The sequence below is a fragment of the Loxodonta africana genome, chromosome 9 (assembly GCF_030014295.1).
Source record: "Loxodonta africana isolate mLoxAfr1 chromosome 9, mLoxAfr1.hap2, whole genome shotgun sequence".
In the NCBI taxonomy this organism is placed as follows: domain Eukaryota; kingdom Metazoa; phylum Chordata; class Mammalia; order Proboscidea; family Elephantidae; genus Loxodonta; species Loxodonta africana.
This window is the reverse complement of record NC_087350.1, coordinates 47,520,141-47,541,453: the sequence shown is the minus strand read 5'-3', so window position 1 is coordinate 47,541,453 and position 21,313 is coordinate 47,520,141. Positions and strand designations below refer to the sequence as shown.

General features: G+C 51.4%; 1 protein-coding gene across 4 annotated transcripts; it reads right to left on the bottom strand.

Moving 5' to 3' along the window:
- Positions 1-9,389: 9,389 nt before the first annotated feature.
- On the bottom strand, positions 9,390-20,891 carry AK1 (adenylate kinase 1). 4 transcript variants are annotated; one of them, XM_010587608.3, is made up of 8 exons: positions 20,771-20,871; positions 17,897-18,025; positions 17,205-17,243; positions 15,595-15,630; positions 15,257-15,420; positions 14,403-14,519; positions 10,992-11,183; positions 9,391-10,695 (listed from the first exon to the last, which is right to left on the bottom strand). In XM_010587608.3, exons 3-8 carry the CDS (start codon positions 17,209-17,211, stop codon positions 10,627-10,629), a joined length of 585 nt encoding a protein of 194 aa, XP_010585910.1. In that variant the 5' UTR covers positions 17,212-17,243; positions 17,897-18,025; positions 20,771-20,871; the 3' UTR covers positions 9,391-10,626. The 4 variants fall into 4 exon arrangements, with proteins under 4 accessions (XP_023400669.1, XP_010585910.1, XP_023400668.1 ...); XM_023544900.2 differs by having other exon boundaries at positions 17,918-18,025; XM_023544899.2 differs by lacking the exon at positions 17,897-18,025 and having other exon boundaries at positions 9,392-10,695; positions 20,771-20,891.
- Between the last annotated feature and the right edge of the window lie 422 nt (positions 20,892-21,313).

Below are 21,313 nucleotides of genomic sequence, written 5' to 3'. Positions count from 1 at the left end.
ATGGGAGGGTAGCCTGCTAGCCTGGGAGTTCAAAGGGCCAGGACAAGAATCGAAATTTCTCCACAGCCCCATGCTGAGTGCACATTCAGTCCTCACAGCCACCGTAATGGGCAGAGACTGTCCTGTCCCCAGTTTAAAATGGAGGAAACTGAGGCTCAGGTGTCCAAGGCCACAGGGCTGGGGAGAAGTAGAGAATTCAAATCTAGGTCTGTCTTTCCTCCTTCAGCTTCCAGAAGCAACCCCCCACCCCCGACCCAAACCTGGCTTTCATCCTACCTCAGTAGTCACCTCTTATCCGTCTCCTCCTCCTCTCCTCCCAGGCTTGGTCCTTGGGCCTCTTCTCTGTTTACCTTCACCCCCAGGTCAAGTTTTCTTCAAATCTTTGTGACTCAGACACTGGGACTCCGGCTCAAATGATTGAAACAAGTGCTTCGTGAAACTATATAAATACCCTTACGATGTGCCGCATGCCGAGAGCATCTATCCTGCTTTTTCTCTCGAATGCTGATCACGGGTCACTCTATTAATCTCACTACACATTCGTGGGTCTTGGCCATGAAATATGCTCTGCTAGACGGTTATTTAGGAGCGTTACTAAGAGGTCCCTGGGTGGCACAAACGGTTTGTGCTTAACTACTAACCTGAAGGCTAGTGGTTTGAACTGACCCAGCAGCTACCACAGAAGAAAGGCCTGACCATTTACTGTTGTAAAGAGCAGTTCCACTCTAACACATGGGGTTGCCATGAGTCAAATTGACTTGATGACAATAGTGGGGTTTTTTTTGTTTGTTTGTTTGTTTTTTTAATTAGGATCCTTATTACTTGAAATGTGGTCTTTGCATCTCCTGGGAACTTGTGAGAAATGCAGAATCTCAGGCCCTGTCCCCGACCTGCTGAATCAGAACCTATGTTTTTTCAAGACTCCCCTTGGGGTTCAAGACTGTATTCAAGTTTGAGAAGTGCTGTTCTAGGTGACTCCATCCAGACAAATAGCTTTAAATGCCATATATATATATATATATTTTTATACATATATAAATATACATATATACACACACACACTGATATATTGCTGGAAGATGAGCCCCTCAGGTTAGAAGGCACTCAAAATACTGGGGAAGAGCTGCCTCCTCAAAGTAGAGCTGACCTCAACGACGTGGATGGAGTCAAGCTTTCAGAACCTCCATTTGCTGATGTGGCACAACTCAAAATGAGAAGAAACAGCTGAAAACATCCATTAATAGTAGGAAGGTGGAATGTACAAATACGAATCTAAGAAAATTGGAAGTCATTGAAAATTAAATGGAATGCATAAACATGGATATCTTAGAACTGAAATGGATTGCTATCGGCCATTTTGAATCAGACAATCACATGGTCTACTATGTTGGGAATGACAAATCGAAGGGGAATGTTGTTGCATTCATCGTCAAAAAGAACATTTCAACATCTATCCTGAAGTGCAACATGGTCAGTGTTAGGATAATATCCATTTGCCTACAAGGAAGACCTGTTAATATGACTATTATTCAAATTTACACACCAACCACTAATGCCAAATATGAGGAAATTGAAGTTTTTACCAACTTCTGCAGTCTGAAACTGATCAAAAGCGTAATCAAGATGCATTGATAATTACTGGTGATTGGAATGTGAAAGTTAGAAACAAAGAAGAAGCAACGATAGTTGGAAAATATGGCCTTGGTGATAGAAACGAAGCTGGAGATCGCATGATAGAATTTTGTAAGACCAGCAACTTCCTCATTGCAAATACCTTTTTTCAATAACATGAACAACAACTATGCTCAGGGACCTCACCAGATGGGATACACAGGAATCAAATTGACTACATCTGTGGAAAGCCAATTCACCACAAACACATCTGTGGAAAGAGATGATGGAAAAGCTCAATATCCTCAGTCAGAACAAGGCCAAGGGCCGACTGTGGGACAGACCATCAGTTCCTCACATGCAAGTTCAAGTTGAACCTGAAGAAAATTAGAACAAGTCCACGATAGCCAAAGTATGACCTTGTGTATATTCCACCCAAATTTAGAGAGCATCTCAAAAATAGATTTAACACACTGAACACTAATGACCGAAGGCCAGACGAGTAGTGGAATGACATCAAGGGCATCATACGTGAACAAAGCAAGAGGTCACTAAAAAAACAGGAAAGAAAGAAAAGACCAAAATGTATGTCAGAAGAAACTCTGAAACTTGTTCTTGAACATCGAGTAGCCAAAGTGAACAGAAGAAATGATGAAGTAAAAGAGCTGAACATAAGATTTCAAAGGGCAGTTCAAGAAGACAAAGTAAAGTATTATAATGACATGTGCAAAGACCTGGAGTTAGAAAACCAAAAGGGAAGAACGTGCTCAGCATTTCTCAAGCTGGAAGAACTGAAGAGAAAATTCAAGACTTGAGTTCCAATATTGTAGGCTTCTATGGGGAAAATATTAATTAATGCAGAAGGCATCAAAAGAAGATGGAAGGAATACACAGAGTCACTGTACCAAAAAGAATTGGTTGACATTCAACCATTTCAGGAAGTAAAATATGATCAAGAACCAACAGTATTGAAGGAAAAAATCTAAGCTGTGTGAAAGGCATTGGCGAAAAACAAGGCTCCAAGAATTGATGGAATACCAATTGAGATGTTTCAACAAACGGGTACAGTACTGGAAGCGTTCACTCGTCTATGCCAAGAAATTCGGAAGACAGCTACCTGGCCAAGGGACTGAAAGAGATCCATATCTGTGCCCATTGCAAAGAAAAGTGATCCAACAGAATGTGGAAATTCTTGAACAATATCATTAATATCACTCACAAGTAAAATTTTGCTGAAAATCGTTCAAAAGTGGGTGCAACCCAGAAATCCCACTCCTCAGAATATATCCTAGAGAAACAAGAGCCTTCACACAAACAGATATATGTACACCCATGTTTATCGCAGCTCTGTTTACAATAGCAAAAAGGTGGAAGCAACCAAGGTGTCCATCAACGATGAATGGGTAAATAAATTGTGGTATATTCACACAATGGAATACTACGCATCGATAAAGAACAGTGACGAATCTGTGAAACATTTCATAACATGGAGGAACCTGGAAGGCATTATGCTGAGCGAAATCAGTCAGAGGCAGAAGGACAAATATTGTATAAGACCACTATTATAAGATCTTAAGAAATAGTATAAACTGAGAAGAACACATACTTTTGTGGTTACGAGGCGGGGAGGGAGGGAGGGAGGGAGAGGGTTTTTTACTGATTAATTAGTAGTTAAGAACTGCTTTAGGTGAAGGGAAGGACAACACTCAATACATGGAAGGTCAGCTCAATTGGACTGGACCAAAAGCAAAGAAGTTTCCGGGATAAAATGAATGCTTCAAAGGTCAGCGGAGCAAGGGCAGAGGTTTGGGAACCATGGTTTGCGGGGACTTCTAAGTCAATTGGCAAAATAATTCTATTATGAAATCATTCTGCATCCCACTTTGAAATGTGGCGTCTGGGGTCTTAAATGCTAACAAGCAGCCATCTAAGATGCATCAATTGGTCTCAACCCACCTGGATCAAAGGAGAATGAAGAACACCAAGGTCACACGACAACTAAGAGCCCAAGAGACAGAAAGGGCCACATGAACCAGAGACCTACATCATCCTGAGACCAGAAGAACTAGTTGGTGCCCGGCCACAATCGATGACTGCCCTGACAGGGAGCACAATAGAGAACCCCTGAGGGAGCAGGAGATAAGTGGGATGCAGACCCCAAATTCTCATAAAAAGACCATACTTAACGGTCTGGATGTGACTAGAGGAATCCTGGCGGTCATGGTCCCCAAACCTTCTGTTGGCACAGGACAGGAACCATCCCCAAAGACAACTCATCAGACATGAAAGGGACTGGACAGTGGGTAGGAGAGAGATGCTGATGAAGAGTGAGCTAATTATATCAGGTGGACACTTGAGACTGTGTTGGCATCTCCTGTCTGGAGGGGGGATGGGAGGATAGAGAGAGTTGGAAGCTGGCAAAATTGTCACGAAAGGAGAGACTGGAAGGGCTGACTCAGTAGGGGGAGAGCAAGTGGGAGTATGGAGTAAGATGTATATAAACTTATATGTGACAGATTGACTTGATTTGTAAACGTTCACTTGAAGCTCAATAAAAGTTAATAAAAAAAAAGTGGGTGCAGCAGTACATCAACAGGGACCTGCCAGAAATTCAAGCTGAGTTCAGAAAGAGGACATGGAGCAAGGGCTATCATTGCTGGTGTCAGATGGACCTTGGCTAAAAGCAGAGAATATCAGAAAGATGTTTACCTGTGTTTTATTGACTATGCAAAGGCATTGGACTGTGTGGATCATAACAAATTATGGATAACATTACAAAGAATGGAAATTCCAAAACACTTAATTGTGTTCATGCGGAACCTGTATATAGACCAAGAGGCAGCCGTTCAAACAGAACAAGGGCATACCGTGTGGTTTAAAGTCAGGAAAGGTGTGCATCGAGGTTGTATCCTTTCACCATACTTATTCAATGTGTATGCCAAGCAAATAATCAGAGAAGCTGGACTATATGCAGAAGAATGTGGCATCAGGATTGGTGGAAGACTCATTAACGACCTGAGATATGCAGATAACACAACCTTGCTTGCTGAAAGTAAAGAGGACTTGAAGCACTTACTAATTAAGATCAAAGACTACAGCTTTCAGTATGGATTACACTTCAACATAAAGAAAACAAAAATCCTCACAAATGGACCAATAAGCATCATCATAACAAATGGAGAAAAGATTGAAGTTGTCAAGGATTTCATATAACTTGGATCCGCAATCAACACCCATGGAAGCTGCAGTCAGGAAATTAAACGATGCATTGCATTGGGCAAATCTGCTGCAAAAGATCTCTTTAAAGTGTCAAAAAACAAAGATGTCACTTGTGTGCCTGAACCAAGTCATGGTGTTTTCAATCACTTCATATGCATGCAAAAGCTGGAAAATGAATAATGAACACTGAAGAAAAATTGACCCCTTTGAATTGTGGTGTTGGCAAAGAATATCGAATACACCATGGACTGCCAGAAGAACAAACAAATCTGTCTTGGAAGAAGTACAGCCAGAATGCTCCTTAGAAGCAAGGATGGCAAGACTTCTTTTCACATACTTTGGACCTGTTTTCAGGAGACCAGTCCCTGGAGGACATCATGCTTGGTAAAGTAGAGCGTCAGTGAAAAAGAAGACCCTCAAGATGGATTGACACACTGGCTGCAACGATGGGCCCAAGTATAACAACAATTGTGAGGTTGGCACAGGACCTGGCACTGTTTTGTTCTATCGTACATAGGGGTCACTATGAGTCGGAACCGACTCAATAGCACCTAACAACAACAACATATACTGACGACTCCACCCAAGTGTCAGACCCTTGCATGTACAACAGGCATCTTGAAACTCACACATCCCAAACTGGACTATATTCTTCTTCTGCAAACTGCTCCTGCCTCCATGGGAGCTCCGGCCTTTCATTGCTCAAGCCTGGGAGTCAACCTTTATTCTTTCTCTCACACTCTCATCCAAAGCACCAGCAAATCCTGTCAGCTTCTTCTTCAAATCCCAGTGTACGCGGAATCTGGCCACTTCTCACCACCTCACAGCTACTGCCTTGGTCCAAGCCACGAGCATCTCTTGGAATATTGCAGTTGATTCCTCACTTGTCTCTCCTTGCTTCCACCCTTTCCTTCCCCTTTCTCCACACTGCCATGGGATCCTGTTAAAACTAAGTCAAATTCCATCCCTCATCTGCTCAACACCCTCCCTTGGAAACTATCTCATTCAAAGTAAAAGCCAAAGACCCTCAAATGGCCACTGGGGCTCCCCATGGAGCCTTCTGTCTTCTCCCCCTCCCTCACTGCACTCCAGCCATGCTGGCCTTTTGGCTGTTCTTCGAATGTGCCAAGTATACCTCCACCTCAGGCTGTTCCTTCTTCCTGACACACTCCACCCTACACAGTCTCAAGGATCCCCCTCATCCTTTAAGTATCTGATTGTCTGTCACTTGTTCAGTCAGATCTTCCCTTCCCATTGTATTTAAAATAATCCTGCCCAGCAGCAATTTGCCCTCAGGGCATGTGTTAAGTCAGACACACTATATATTGTTCATTTATTTTGTATGTCTGCCTCTTTAGAATGGAAGCTCCATGAGGGCAAGGGCTTTGCTTGGATCACTGCTGAATCCCAGTCACTTAGAATAGTGCCTGGCCTAGGCGAGGCGTTCCATAAATGCTTATGGAATAAACGAATGGCTTTAATCACTGGGCAACACACTCAAGGCTTCATAGTTTATGATTCTGAGTCCTCAGGGTGTGCTTGTTGGGGGCATTCTGAACACAGAGACAGGGTCTCTGAAGAGGGGGAGTGACCCTCTAAAGGCATAGAGCAGTCACAGAAGTCAGTGACTCCAATGGTAACCATTCTGTTCGGGAAGAGTGGGGTCCCTCAAAGGCTCCTTCTCTTTCCCTGTGGAAGGGGCTCTGACACCTGACAGCCTCCAAATCCTTGGTAATGTTGGCATTCCTGATGAAACCTGCTCTCCAAAATCTGAAGAGCCTATGGGGACCACAACTAGAGGAGGGTGCAGGGGCCCAGCCCTGTGTCCCTGCCTTGCTGTGTGACCTGGGACAAGACACACAACCTCTCTGGGCCTGCTCCCTCAGAGAGGGAGCCCTGGGCTATCAGGCTGTGCATGTCCCATAGGGTTCCTGGCCCTCCCCACCCCACCTCTCCGAAGCCCCCCCATTGTGGAGCCGCCAGGCCTTCCTGTTTACTTGCAGCCCCTCTCGCCACTGGGAGGCGGCAGCCTTGGCCTCCTCTGCTCCCCGCTTCCTTCCTCTCCCACTTCAGCGCCTCCGGCCCCAGCCCTTGGGGCCCCTTGAGGCCAAGACACAGGGGTGCAGTCCAGGGGGCATCTGAGGCCACCACCCCTCTTAGGCCCCAAGGTTATAGAGGCACTAATCCTGCTGGCTAGTTAGAAAGTTCTAATACCTTGGGACAAGCCGCTGCCTTGAGTGTCCCTAGAGATGAAGAGGATGTGACAGCATTGACCTTCTCAGACCCAATGTCACATCACGCCCACTTCTCAGGCCATCAGTGAGAGAGAGATGAGCCGCATGCTGACACTAGAGATGGCCCTACATCCTTCTGACCGCAACCCTTCCTCCCTGCCCACATCCTGGGCACTCCGGTCTTCTCTGAGCAGAGTTTCTCCGTGTGCTACCCAAGTGTGGTCCTCAGCCAGCAGTCTGGGCATCACTGGCCCAACCCAGACCTACTGAATTGGAACCTGCTTCTTAACGAAACTTCCACGCAATTTGTGGGTCCCTTAAAGCTGGAAGTGCTGCAGATCTGACCAGCCGACTGGGTTTTAAAACCCTTCATGGGCATTGCCTATCAGGTATCCTGCAACTATGCTTAACCTGCAACTATGAAGCCTCTTACAACTAACTTCCAGTTTATAGGTGACGCAGGGGACAGAAGGGCAAGTTAAAGAACATCACAAGGAAGCAAAAGACAGATCTGGAAGGAGGAGTCTTCCACAGGATAACTGGTTCTTTCATAGACCAATGTCATAAAAAAAGAGGAAGGGAGGAGGGAGCTGTTCTGGACTAAAACACAACCAAATACAATGTGTGGTCACAGACTGTAATATGCTAAGACACATTTTAGGGACAACTGGGAACATTTGCGTATGGACTGAGTATTAGCTATTATGATATTATTGTTAATTTTGTTGGATGTGTCATTGAGCCTTGAGTCATGGTTTTCACACAGGAAAATGTCATTTTTTAGAGAGTCATACTGAAGTATTTAAGAGTGAAATTTCTTCATATCCATAATTTACTTTAAAGTATTTGGGCAAAAGTAAAACAGAAACAAAGGAAATATGGAAAAGTGTTAACAATAGCTAAATGTTGGTGATGGGTATACGGGTGTTCATTACACTATTTCCACCAATGTTCAGTGTGTTAAAAATGTTTTATTTCAAAATAAAAAAGGAACAAGACCTTCTTTCTTAGTCTCCCCTTGCCTCCGGGAGGAAGGCCACGAACTTGGGCCGGCGTTCAAGGCCCTGCAAGTCTGGCCCCCGTCTCCTGTCGTGCTCCTGTTTACCAGGGCTTCTCAGCTGCTACAGCCCCTCAGCCTGCGTATCAGCATCCAGGAGGTCTCAGCTCCCCCTACGCCAAACAGATGCTCTCCACCTCTACAGCTCTGCCTAGCTGTTCCCTGTCCTTCCAGGCTCTCTGTCTTATGGTGAACTCCTAGGTATCTTCAAGGCCCCACTCCAGAGCTCCAACTCAAGGAAACTCCCACCTGCCAGGATCTGCTCTGAGCACTGTACACTGAGCTACCTAGACTGGCCTCAGTTGTGTCGGTCAGATGGAGCCACAGCACAGTGAGCCAGGGGCCTATGAGCCTCTGTCTCACCACAAGGGCCTGGCACACAGTAGGTACTCAGGACATGTTTGCCGAATGGACAAATGTGCACAGAAGGAATTTTCGAAGGAAGGTTTATGGTGGCAAGGATGGGGTGGCAGTTCACTAGACCTATTAAATGTTTTGTGTTTTTCAATTTTCAGCAAAAAGGATATGTGTGTGTGTATGCATTTATTATATATATGTGTGTGTTTGGCAAAATGTATTTTTAAGTGAATAAAGAAAGTCATCCTGTGAATAGTTTGGGTCAGCTTAGGTTTTTCAGAAACTGAACATGCCTGAATGAGTAAAGCTATAATAAAAAAAAAAAATGATAATTTTGCCAGGTGGATTTCTGTCTTTGTAACCTTTGACGTATTTTCACACTAATCCTCATGCATCCTCAGACAACCCTGAGATAGGAGGTGTGTGTGTATGACAATGTGTATATGGTATGGTACACGTGTATGTGATGGTGTGTATGCGTGGTATGGGGTGTGTGTGTTTGGGGTGTGTGTGTGAAGTGTGTGTATATGTGTGTGTGCATGTGTGTTTTTCCCAGTTCAACAACATCAAGACCCAGAGGTAGGAGGCAACTTAACGGAGGTCACACAGTGAGTTGCGGTCCCTGAGCTGGTTCTTCCCCACCTGCCCCAGGCTGACAGGAGGAGCGGAGGAACTCGCTGCAGAGCAGGTGGCTGAGACCTTCACCCCACACTCCTCCCGGGCAGGAAGGCTCCCATGGTCTGGTGGGTCAGGGAGGACCTCGCTGTGGCCACTCCCCACCCCCACCCCCACAATAAGGACTGCCTTCTCCTATCTTCCCTGGACTATCATTTATTGATTCCATGTTCTTCTTCCAATAAACTCACCCCGTATAACAAATAGATTTATTTAAAAGGAAACTTTAAATCACTAATGTAAATGGAAAACCAGCCCCACTTGCCATAAACAGAAAAAAAAAAAAAAAAGAGGACATAAAATGAGCACAATCAACCTCAAAAGGCGGGATTTCATTCTAGCTGGGGTGGGGCTGCTGAAGGCAAAGCTGGGGCCAGCTCACTTGGCTTTAAAGGGAGCCCAGCAAGGGCTGAAGGGGCATTAAGGATAGATGAGCACCACATTGAGCCTCCTCCACAATGACTTCAAAGAGTGAAAAAGAACGGAAAAGGAAGGTCATTCTCCCTGGGGAGATTCTGGGACACCCCAAGACATCTCCAGCCCTGCACAGTGGTCTCCAACTCCCACAGAGTGTGAGAACTGACAACCCACACCCCTTGCTCAGGGTGTTCTTGTCTTAACCCTGAGGAGCTGATGGGGAGGGTCAGTGAGCCCATTTTACAGATTTGGAAATTGGCTCAGAGAGGGCAGGTTGTGACCTGTACAGGGTCATGCAGTGGGATTCCTTCAGGTCTCACCTCCTCAGGGAGGCCACCCCTGACCATGGCCCCCTCATTCAATCACCAAGACCTTTTCCAGACCCTTGGAGTATCTTGTACCAAGGGTAACTGGACACCAATTCACAGCCTGCTCGGCCCAGGAAGCCCCAAGGGCAGGAGAAAAGGACTCCATCCACCTCACCATGGCCCAGGCCCCGGTGGGGTTAGGTACAGAGTAACTCCTCCGGAACAAAGGATGAGAAAACAGGCTCAGGGAGATGAGGGTTCAGGGCCAAGGCCACAAAGCATGGCCACAGAACCCAGGCTGGGGCCCAGCTGTGCCTGACCACGAGATCTCCCAGAGCAAGGACCAGCCTCTCAGTCGCCGCCAGATCCCAGGCCTAGCACAGCATGGGCGGGGCATGCCCTGCTTAAGGAAGGGCCTCGGGGCTTCCACTGCAGCTAGGAAAGGGGCCACTATCGAAGGTAGGCAGAGGGGCTCTAGGAGAAATGGGAGGGTGAGGGGCTGGGGGCATAGGAGGGGGCAGGTAAACCATGAGCATCAACTCAGATTGGAAGCAAAGAAAAAGGAGTAAAACCAAAGTCCTTGGAAATTCCTTTAGTGCTTGGCTGTCCATGAAAACAGGATAAAGTAGCTTCCTCTGTCTGTGCTCCAGCCGGGTAGGGTGGAGGCACTGGGCTTGGGCCAGGACGGCCTGGAGTCAGGACAGGGATGGGGCAGGACTGTGAGCTGAGGAAGAAGCTCCAGGCTTTGCTACTTCAGGGCATCCAGATAGGTACAGACCTGGGAGAAGACACTGTCCACGGAGCCTTCAGCATTGACCTGTGGGGAGATGGGGGCCATGAGGGACAAGATGCCTAGGGGGGCTTCCTACAGCCCCGTGCTGGGGAGGGCTGGGTGGGCCCCACGGAGGCAGGAGGAGAGGCCAGCGGACCTCCCTGCAGAGACCAGGCCTGGTGCCCAGAGCCCAGCCAGAGTAGACAGCAGCACCTCATTGAACCAGTGGGGAATCCGAGGTCCAGAGAAGATGGTTGGTCCAAGGCCACACAACAAGTTGAGGCTGAGCCAGGTGAGAACCCAGGTTTGGGGGCTCCCATCAGACCCACGGGTGGGCGCACCTTACGCACTATGCCACGTTTCTCATAGAAGGCAATGACAGGTTCTGTGGCCTTATAGTAGGTCTCCAGCCGCTTCTTGATGGTCTCCTCATTGTCATCCACACGCCCGCTGGTCTCTCCACGCTTCAGAAGCCGCTGGGTCATGGTCTCGGGGCCTGCATCCACATACAGCAGCAGCGTGGGCTGTCCAATCTGCAGGTGGGGCACAGTCACAAGGGCTCAATTCCTGCCCTTGGGGCCACCTCCTCCCCATTTCCCACTAATGAGACCCCATTTGAGGCCCACTCAGACCGTTAATCCCCTCTCCAAGGCAACCTGAGGGGCTGTCCTAAAACCAAGCTGCCCTGCCACTCCCCTGCTCAAACCTCTGCCATGGCACCACAGTGCCCGCACGAGAAAATCCAAACGCCTTCCATTGAGCAGGGCCTGCACGGTCAAGCCCCGCCCTCCTCATCTCATGCCACTTGCTCCATTGCTCTCCTTGCTTCAGCCATGCTGACTTTCTGTCTGTTCTAGGCTCTCAGCAACCTCCTTCCCATGCCAGGGCTTTACTCGGGCTGTTCCACCCACCAAGAACCCCACCTTCACCTCAATACCAACCACTCTCCTTCATTAAGCTCAAATCTCACTTCTGCGGGGTAGTCTTCCCAGATGCCACCCTCCCCCCACAATATGTTCTTCCAGCCTCTTTACTTCTCCCTTGAGCATGTCTCATGAAGGCCTCTGGTTATTTCATGCCCCTCTCCCCAGACAGGCTGGGGTTCCCTGAAGGCAGGGAGGCATCTGTCTTGTACCCCACGGTGCTGGATAGTGACTTGACGAAGGAAGGAGGGAGAATGAAGGGGTAGGGGGCTGCAGAGTTCTGAGGGTTCCTGAGCAATGGCACTGTCATGGGAATAACGTGTCATCCCTGGGGAGGACTTAGAAGGGCAAGGAAAAATAAGCACCCCTCCACAGGCCCCTGCCCGAGCTGGCCTCTATGCGGAAGCCAGAAAGGGCAGCCCCTTTCCTCTGCCTGACCATGAGTCCCCGAGAGCAGGGGCCCTGCCTCTCGGTCACCACCAGATCCCCAGTCCTGGACCAGCCTGAGCCAGGCAACACCCTGTTTGAGGAAGGGTTCTAGAACTTCCACCAGAGCTAGGAGAGGGGCGGCTGGCAAGGGTGAGCAGAGCCACCCATGGCTGCACAGTCTCAGGTTTGGGGTCAGGCTCTCCCACCCCTCGCCAACTGTCTCCATTGCTCCCCATGAGCTGCTGCCCCAGACCTCACATCCAAGCTCTGGGGGCTTGGCAGGGGCTTTGCCCTGGCAGGGGCTTTGCCCTGGCAGGGGCTTGGCAAGTAGAAGCCTGGCCTCTGGCGTCAGGCTGGCCTGAACTCCATCTGGTCTCACCTCTGCCTCTCACCAGCTGTGCGACCTTGGATAAGCCACTTGCCTTCGCTGAGCCTCTGCTCCTGGGTTGTAAAAAGTGCCTAATTCCCATTCCTGTCTCCTGGGTAGTTAGGATTCAGGTGCTTCCATCTTACAGATGAGGTGAGTGGCAGAGCTAGGCCTGGACCCAGCAGCCTGACCTAAGCCCCAAGCCACGCACCTCATCACCCTCCATCAGCTGCTGAGCTCCCCCAGGGCACAGACTCACAGTCTCTAATTCATCTGAGTCCCCAGGGCCCAGGCACAGTAGGCTCTTTATACACCAAGGACAGCTAACATCTCAGCCCCAAGCAGAGGTAGGGAATCTCTGAGATCCAGCTGAGCCTCTGGGCTGGGAATACTGACCTGAGGTTCTGGCTAAGGGGTGTCAGGGTAATGGACATCAAGCCTGGGGAGTTGATGCCGGCCACTGCCCACCCCCAGGAAAGTTCTGGGCCCTTTATCCAGGCCAGCGAGCCTCAACTTCCAGGCAGGCCCTTCCCCCGTCAGTGAGACCTTGGCGCCCCCTGGTGTCCACAGCCAAGAACAACGGCTGCCCAGGTCCCTGGAGACCATAGTCGGGCTGGTACCTACGCTGAGCCCACCACCTTCAGTAGTACCCACAACAGCCCAGGAGGGATGGGGACTTTCGTTAATCTCGTTTTTCAGATGCAGCTCTGAGGCTCAGAGGTGATGTCACACAGCCAGTGCGTGTGGGTCAGGACAATACGTCCCTCGAGGCTGCCTGGCCCCTGACAGTGGGACCATGGCTTCCTGACCTGAGGAAAGCCCAGCCAACCCCCATTGCACAGATAGGGAAACCGAAGCCTAGAGCAGAGTAGACACTTTTTTGAGGTCATGCAGCCACTTAGAGGTCAAGAAATACAGCCTTCTGCCAATGAATGAGGCTCGAAGCTATGGCAGTCCAAAGACAGCCCCAGCCTCACAGAGATGGGGAGTAGAGAGGGCACAGGGTGCAGGAAGCATCTGGCCCTTCTGCTAGCCCCCTGGATGCCCGATCCTTCCTGTGAAGGTCCTTTCTGGTCCTTCTTCCAGGAAGCCCTCCCTGAGCCCCTCGCCTATGCTTGCGGACCTCTCCCTCTTAGGCCCTTGCAGCCCTGTCTGTCTCCCCCTGGAACCTTGTGACACCAGAAGTATGAGTATGCATGTGGGAACGCATATGTGTGGCTGCCCACACATGTGTGTATGTATGTATGTCCCTGTGTGGATGCACGTGTGAATGTGGATGTATTCCTGTATGCATGTGTGTGAGCTCTGTGTGCACTATGTGTGCCTATGTGCACGTGCATGTGTGCACGTATTCGGGGCATGTGCCTATGTACATGTGTGTGCCCGTGCAAGGCACCTCTTCTGTGGAAGGTTTTCCTGGGGGGTGCCCATTCTAGGAAGCTCAGAGCCATCATCCTCAAGGCTTGCTCTTTTCTGCCAGGCTTCTGTGGCCCCTGGAAGGAGACCAGACTCCCTTCTCTGGTACTTAAGGCCTCCAGCCAGGCCTGAACCTCCCTCTCCCACGTCACCCCTGAGTGCCCCAACCCACGACTTCTGTTCTGTCCACAATGGCCCCATACATTTCCAGCCCTGTCCATGATGTTCCCTGACCCTCCACCTGTGTGTTCACAAGGTGCCAAACCCCACTTTTGAAGGGTTCATCTCTCTAATCCCTACAACTGCCCCTCAAGGCAATTGTAACTTGTCTCTCCTCATTTTGCAGATGGGGAAACAGGCTCATAGATGTGGAATGACTGGCCCCAGGTAACAGGCCCACTTCTGTGAACTCCCCAGACTGGTGCTTCCCCTTCTATGCCTCTCTTCCAGTAAGTCTTCCCTGGTTTCCCCTCCTTACCCACACACAATCCACCCACCCCCAAGGAATCAATCTCTCTGCTCAGCACTCCCACAACTCTGTCTGGCCACCACGGCAGCCTCCATCTGGCTGCCCTGCGTCACAGCTCCTCAAAGGCTGACCCAGGTTCATGCCTTACCCGCCGCTCAAACTCTTCTCCCTGCTGCACCTCCCGTGGGTAGCCGTCAATCAGGAAGCCTTTTGAAGTATCTACTTTGGCCACCATGGCATCTCGGAGCATGTCCAACACTGTCTCCTGGGGTTGCAGCAAAAGGGAAGGGGCCTTGAGCCTGTCTTCCCCATCCCTCCTCTGGGCCTTTGCTTGGGCTGGTCCTCTTACCTGGCAGCCCTCACCCTCTAACACATATATCTCAAACAGGCCTCTCTCTCCAGGAAGCCTGTCACTGACTGACTGATTGCTGACTGATTGATTGGGTCATTCATTTATATTCATTCAACAATATTTACTGACCTACCCCCAACCCCAACCAGGTCCTGTCCTGGGCCCAGAGAACATAGTTGTGAACAAAACAGACCTTCTCTGCCCTCAGGAAGCTCACAGTCTGATGAGGGGTCAGACAATTATACGGTAGATTTGTCAATTTCCAAATATGACATAAGCTGGATGGGCAAAGAAAGGGGCTACTGGAATATAAAATGGGGGCGGGGTAGGGCTTTTGGCCCAAATTTGAGGAGCCAAGGCGATCTGAAAGCTGAAGTAGAAAGGAGTTTTGTGAGTGCGAGGAACAGAAAAGCCAGGGTGAAGAGTGAAGGGAAAGTCAGCAGCACGAGGCTGCAGGTCAGTAGGGCAGTGTCCTACAGGGCCTCGGAAGCCTCTGGAAAGAACTTTCTGCCAGGGATAATGGGGAACAAAGGAGGGCTCAGAACAGGGAAGGTTGTGGTCAGCCCTGCCAGTGTGCCATGGGCTTTGTCGGCTCATGTCCACTCAGGCCACCCTTACTCCCTACCCCCAGCCCACCAGGGCCCACTCACCAATGGCACCAGCTGCCCCTTCTCCATGATTTCTGACAGCATCTTGCCCCTGGCCGAGCCTGAACTGACCTCAGCCCGCAGGAGGTCCCCGGTGGAGAGGTGGGTGTAGCCATACTTCTGGACAATCTTCTCACACTGAGTACCCTTCCCTGAGCCAGGTCCACCTGAAAGCACCCAGCCATTCAGCGCTGAGAAATGGAGCCCTGGAAGGGGCAGAGTCTGCCCGAGTCACCCAGCCAGGGAGCGCCTAGGGTGCAGCCCCAGGCCAGTCTCCCACCAGTGCCTGTGAAGACCCCTCCTGCAGCACTGCCCTGCCTCATGACCTGCCTTCGACTCACCCACCACAAAGATGATCTTGGTTGTCTTCAGCTTCTCTGTGGAAGAGAAAAGGGAAGACAGTTCAGTCACTTGCTTGACACAGAGCCAGAGGCATCTCATGAGTACCAGACCTGGGCTGGTGCGTGGCACTAGGGATAGACACAGCTCAGGCTCCTGATGGGGAGGCAGACAAGTCACAGCCCAGAGTGAGCAGTGATGGGGCGAGGAAAGCCCAGAGGCTGGCAGAGGTCAGGGAGGAGAGGGCATTCCGGGCAGAGGATCTGGCATAGGCAAAGGCCTGGGGGCCAGCCCTCGTGGCCCCTCTCTGTGGGTGGCTGGACTGCAGGGTAAGGTCACCTCTGGCCTTGTTGTCTTTCTCACTGCGGAGGTCACCTAGCGCTGAGCAGCAGGCCCCCATGGTCCCGTTCTTCTATGTCCCCAACGCTTCCCCTCCCAGGCCCTGGCCCTGCCCATCACCAGCCTCCCAAGGCCGGCACTAACGTTAAATTGGCAACCACAACACATGTTGCCGTGGCGACGGTTGCCGGGGAGGAGGGCTGCGGTGGGCATGGGGAATACTTGCCCAGAGAAGGAGGGAGAAGGAGACGAGCTTACTTTCCATCCTTCTGCCTCGCTGGTCCTTAGGACTCACCAAGACCTCAGCTCCACTTGACAGAGGGAAGCTGAGGCCTGGAGAGGCAGGGCCTGCTCAAGGGGGCTGCAGAATCGGAACTAGAACCCAGGCCCCTCTCCCTGGGCCTTCTACCCAAGATTTTTGAAGCCCAAGGAAATAGGGGACAGGCTAGATCCCACCTCACTATATGAGCTTAGGAATGAAGCTCTCTGCCCCCCTCTGGCTCTCAGCCTGTGCTTCAGGGAGGGGGTGGGCTTGGCAGCTCCCAGTAGCCTTCCTGGCCACAAGGCTGGGGGCCCCGAGTCCTGGGCCTTAAGGGAACTGTCACAGTTCTGTGTGAAAGGCATGAATCTGAGGATGATGTCTGGAGCCCCAAGGGTGGAGAGGTGACCACTGGCTTCAGGCACAGCAGCAGCCAGGGCCCACAGAGCTCCTTTAAGAGCTGCCCAACCAAGGCACAGTGCCAGGGATAGGATGGCTGTGCTGCCAGTGGCCGGGGACAGGCCCAGTCTGGGCTCTCTGCCCACCCATGTCTCCCTCCAGGTCCCACCCCATAGGAGTTAGGAGGGCCCAAGGCATCCTCAAGGCCCACCCCATTTGACAAAAGGGAAACTGAGTCTCAGAGGGGGCAGGAACTTGCCTAGTGCTCATTAGGCTCTGCATTTTGCATATCTGTGGTCTCTCCCCAGGGCAGGCCATCTCTCCCCAGTGCCCACCCTCCCCAGAAAGAGGCAGGAAATCTGAGCTCTATAAATACCAGTTTAGGAAGTGAGCTGTGGGGCCCTCAGGAGGCTCAGGGAGGTCTCATCGATTCTAAAATTAATCTTGGAGATGCCAAATCCTGTGAGAGGCCTCAGGAGGATGCTGGAGACTCCAGACAGGGCACCTCATCCCAGGCCGACCAGAGTTTCCTCCAACTCCTCCCAGAATGCCTCACCAACAGCACGCCCCCTGTACAGATGGGCACACTGAGGCCCAGGCCATAAGCCTCCATACCTGCCATTCTGCCAAGGTCCAGGGAGCTGATTCAGCACTCTGTAAGACAAGGACACAGGTGGGATAAGTGAGGGGGATTCTGCTCCCCTCCCACCTCTGCTTCTGCCAAGCCATGCCCAAGACAGCAGGATGTGGGCCAGGCCCCATCACATACTCTGAGGGCAGAGGGGCTGCTGGGGACTAAGGAAGGTCCAAGAGGCTGAGTGACTTTGGAAAAAGCCACCTTTCCTCTCTGTGCCTCAGTTTCCTCACCTGTCACAAGATGGCAGCAATCCCCTCCCATCCACACCTATTCCCACTGGAGGGCCAAAAAGGGCCAGGCAACCCTGAGGGGGGTAAACAGCAACAACAGCAAACAAAGACTGAGCTGTTCTCCGCACAACAACCAGAAAACAGGGCATGGCCCAGCATCTTCGAACACCTTGACAACGCTCCCCAGGGCCCACTCTTCACCTCCCTAGTCACCTCACTGCGCCACCTCCCTTGTCTCTCCGGGCTTTGGTATCCCCATCTGGAATGGGGTTTGGACAAGGATGCTGTAAGAGACACAGAGGCCCCAGGGGAGTTATCTGTGGGAGCCACTCACAGTTTTCAGGGCAGTGGACCCAGCTTCCACCCTGCATGACCCCTGCCCCTCTCACCCCCTTAAGGACCTTCCTCCATGGCCCTCCCCCCCTGCTATAAATAAATACCAATCATTCTTGCAGTCCCACCCTGTGCTGCCACAGCTCCTTCCAGCAAGGGCTCTTCCTGTTGTCAGTCTTCGGAATTGCCATCCACACACCTTTGGCCTCTACTTCTTCACTCCCCACTCACAAGCCCTGCCCAAGGGGATCAGTGACCATCACAACCACTCTTGCCTGGACCCTTGACCCTCGGCCAGCGTTCCTCCTGCCAGGGACTTCCAACCCAGGCCTCTACACCATTCTCTCATTCTTGGCTTCAGTCAGCCCAGGCCTCACTCCCCAGTCCCATATGTCCATGGCCCTTGGACAGGCCCCAGGAGGCCTTCAGACCCCTCAGACTCTGAGTATCTCCCCCATAGCCGGAGCTCTGCATACCCAAGTCCAGACCCTCTACCTCCTAAACACCTCTCCAATCTGTCTACATCTCCCCTTCCCACTTCCTCGTTCCAAGCAGGGGGCCCAGGCCACTGCCCCAGCCTCCACATGGGTCTCCCCGCCTCCATAGGCAATCTGTAGGATTTTCTGTGACAAGCATCAAAACACATTCACCAAACCAAACCCATTGCCATTGAGTCGATTCAGACTCATAAAGACCCTACAGGACAGTAGAACAAAATTCTAACTCAAAAAGAAAGACCAGACTTGCTGGCCTGACAGAGACTGGAGAAACCCTGAGAGTATGATCCCCGGACACCCTTTCAGCTCAGTAATGAGGCCACTCCTGAGGCTCACCCTTCAGCAAAAGATTGAACGGGCCCATAGAACAAAACAAGAAAAAAGGGGCACACCAGCCCTGGGGCAGGGACTGGAAGGTAGGAGGGAACAGGAAAGCTGGTAATAAGGAACCCAGGGTTGAGAAGGGAGAATGCTGACGTGTTGTGGGGTTGTTAACCAATGTCATACAACAATGTGTGTACTGTCTGATGAGAAACTAGTTTGTTCTGTAAACCTTCATCGCAAGTTCGACAAAAAAAATTAAGCATTTTTTTAAAAAAGACCCTACAGGACAGAGTAGAACTGCCCCATAGGATTTCCAAGGAGCGGCTGGTGGATTTGAACTGCCAACCTTTTGTTTAGCGCACAAATGCTTAACCGCTGTGCCACCAGGACCCCACTGTGCAATCAAGGCTCCTCAAACTACACTACTTACCTGTTTAAAACCCTTTCAAGGTAAAGCGTGGACCTCTTGGCATAGCTGACAGGGCCTGTGTTCTGGCCCCTGCCACCCTCTCTTTATCAGCTGCACTTGAACTGCTTGGTGCTCCCTCACCTACCATTATGATGTCCCACATTCAGGCTTTTTTTGATGTTGTACCCAGTGCCTGGATGCTTTTCCTGAACTAGCTATTGTTTAAGACTCAGCTCAGGTGTCAGCTCCTTTGGGAAGCCTTCCTGGCTTCCCACCACTCCTACATTGGTAGGTACCTTCTCTGAACTTCCCCCAGAATCAAACACTATATTAAACTTCTCCGACTGTGCAGGCCTGTGTCCTGCACCAGACTGGGCCTGGCATGGGCTGAGCACAGAGCTAAGAGACTTCCTTCCATCCTCAGAGCAGGCTTGGGAGGGCTGTGGCCTGGGGAGTCTACAGAGAGGGAATTGGGGCTCAGAGAGGAGGAGACACTCCCTCAAGAGCCTGGCTGGGGTTGGACTCTGGTCTGCATTTTCCACCACTCCAGAGCCTGGCACCTAGTAGGACCTTAAGCAGCTCTGCTGACTGTCCCTGTTGCTCATGGGGCATGAATCATAGCTGTTTTCCTGCTGAGTGTGGTTAAGGAGGGGTAGAAGTTGCCAAGCACCCCTTGGCAGCTGGCCAGGGAGGAGGCCAGGGACTGCCTGCAGTGGTGCCTTGGGGAGTGGCCCGAACCCTGCCTCACCTTTCCCCCTTCCAGTAACCTAAGCCCCTCCATCCTCCTGGCACCTGCCACTTTCTTCGTCCAAAATAACTTGGGTGGTAAGGAGGCCTCACAGAGGCCAGGAGCCCAGGGTAGGGTTTGGTTACAGACTCAGCACCCAGGCCTTATAAGGCTTACAGGTCAGGCCCTAGCAACTCCTAGTATGACTGGGTGGTCTGTGGAGGGGTCTGGGGAGCTGAGGCTCAGGGGAGCAGTAGCTTAATCCCAGTTACAAGTCAACGCCAGGGCAAAGCCCAGTGTCCCAGCTCCTGACCCAAGGCCAGGCTGCCCAATGGTTGGTGACAGACTAGGGCTCAAACCCCAGCTCCATCACTCAGCTGAGTGACCTTGAGAAGCTGGCATTCCCTCTCTGGGCCTGCACCCCCAGACCCTGTCCTGCTAAAGACTCCTGGGTGGATAGCTGAACAGTGCTGACCCCAGGGCTCCCACCTTTCCAGGAGGCTGGGGCAAAAGGTCCAACATCCGAGGGTCTTCCTGTCACCCCAGCCTCAAAGTTACATGGCAGAACAGCCCCTCCAGACATATAGACTGCCCCTGCCCAGGTCCTTTGGAGCAGGGAGCCAGGTCACAGCCCCTCCCTAGGCCCCAGCTGGGATGTGCCAGGGGCAGGGACCCAGAGCCCCAGGAGTGCTGGTCAGGACAAAGGAGTAACTGTCTAGGAGGCTGGGAGGTGCTGCCACCACACACACACACAGATTCACAAAGGCACGCACGCGCGCACACACACACACACAGATCCACAAAGGCACACGGTGTGGCACAAATACCCAGAGCCTTGGGAATACAGACACGTGAAGATGAACAGATCACAACCATGGATACAAGTACAGACATACACAAAACCCACGGATATCCTAACACACACAAACACACCCTCTCCTTCCCCGCTCCCAGGTACGGCTCCCCCACTTCCCGAATAGGCACACACACGCACACACAGACACGTACACAGGCACACACTGACCTGGGGGAGGGGTGCAGGTGGGCGCCAGGGGCCAGTGTGTGCCCGGGCCCGTCCTCCGCTGGCCGCCTGCAAAGGCGACTATTTATAAGGCTGTCAGCGCGCAGCATGCTGGGAGCCAGCGCTCCGAGATGGCAGGGAGAGAGGGAGGGAGGGAGAGAGGGAGGGAGAGCCGGTTGGGATGGGAGGGATCTGGACCTGAGTGGAGTCCTGATGGGAGGTCAGAGCAAGGCTGGCACTCCAACTGTGCACCCACTGGTGGCTGTGCCTGCACACACGCAGCACACTTTACAGCTCGCCAAGAATTTTCCATCTATTACCTTCTCTGATGCCACATCACCCCACCACTCCAAGAGGACAAGGCCAATCTTCCCGTTCGTAAGCTGGGGACACTGAGGTCCAGAGAGGAGAGACTTTTGGCACTAGATTCCACAGGGAGTTGGTGACAGGGAGAGGCCAAAACCCTCCCCCGGGCCTCAGCTGGGATGTGCCAAGGGCAGGGACTCAGAGCCCCGGGACAGACAAAAATGGATACTGCGGCTTTAA

Bases quoted from the DNA above. Each gene is read 5' to 3' on its own strand.
- AK1 (XM_023544901.2), bottom strand. From the start codon at position 15,992: ATGGGGGCCTGCTGCTCAGCGCTAGGTGACCTCCGCAGTGAGAAAGAC. The intron at 15,631-15,931 runs GTGACCTTACCC...TCTCTTCCACAG, and splicing joins GAAAGACAACAAGGCCAGAG to AGAAGCTGAAGACAACCAAG. The intron at 10,696-10,991 runs GTGCGCCCACCC...ATCTCCCCACAG, and splicing joins AACGTGGCATAGTGCGTAAG to GTCAATGCTGAAGGCTCCGT.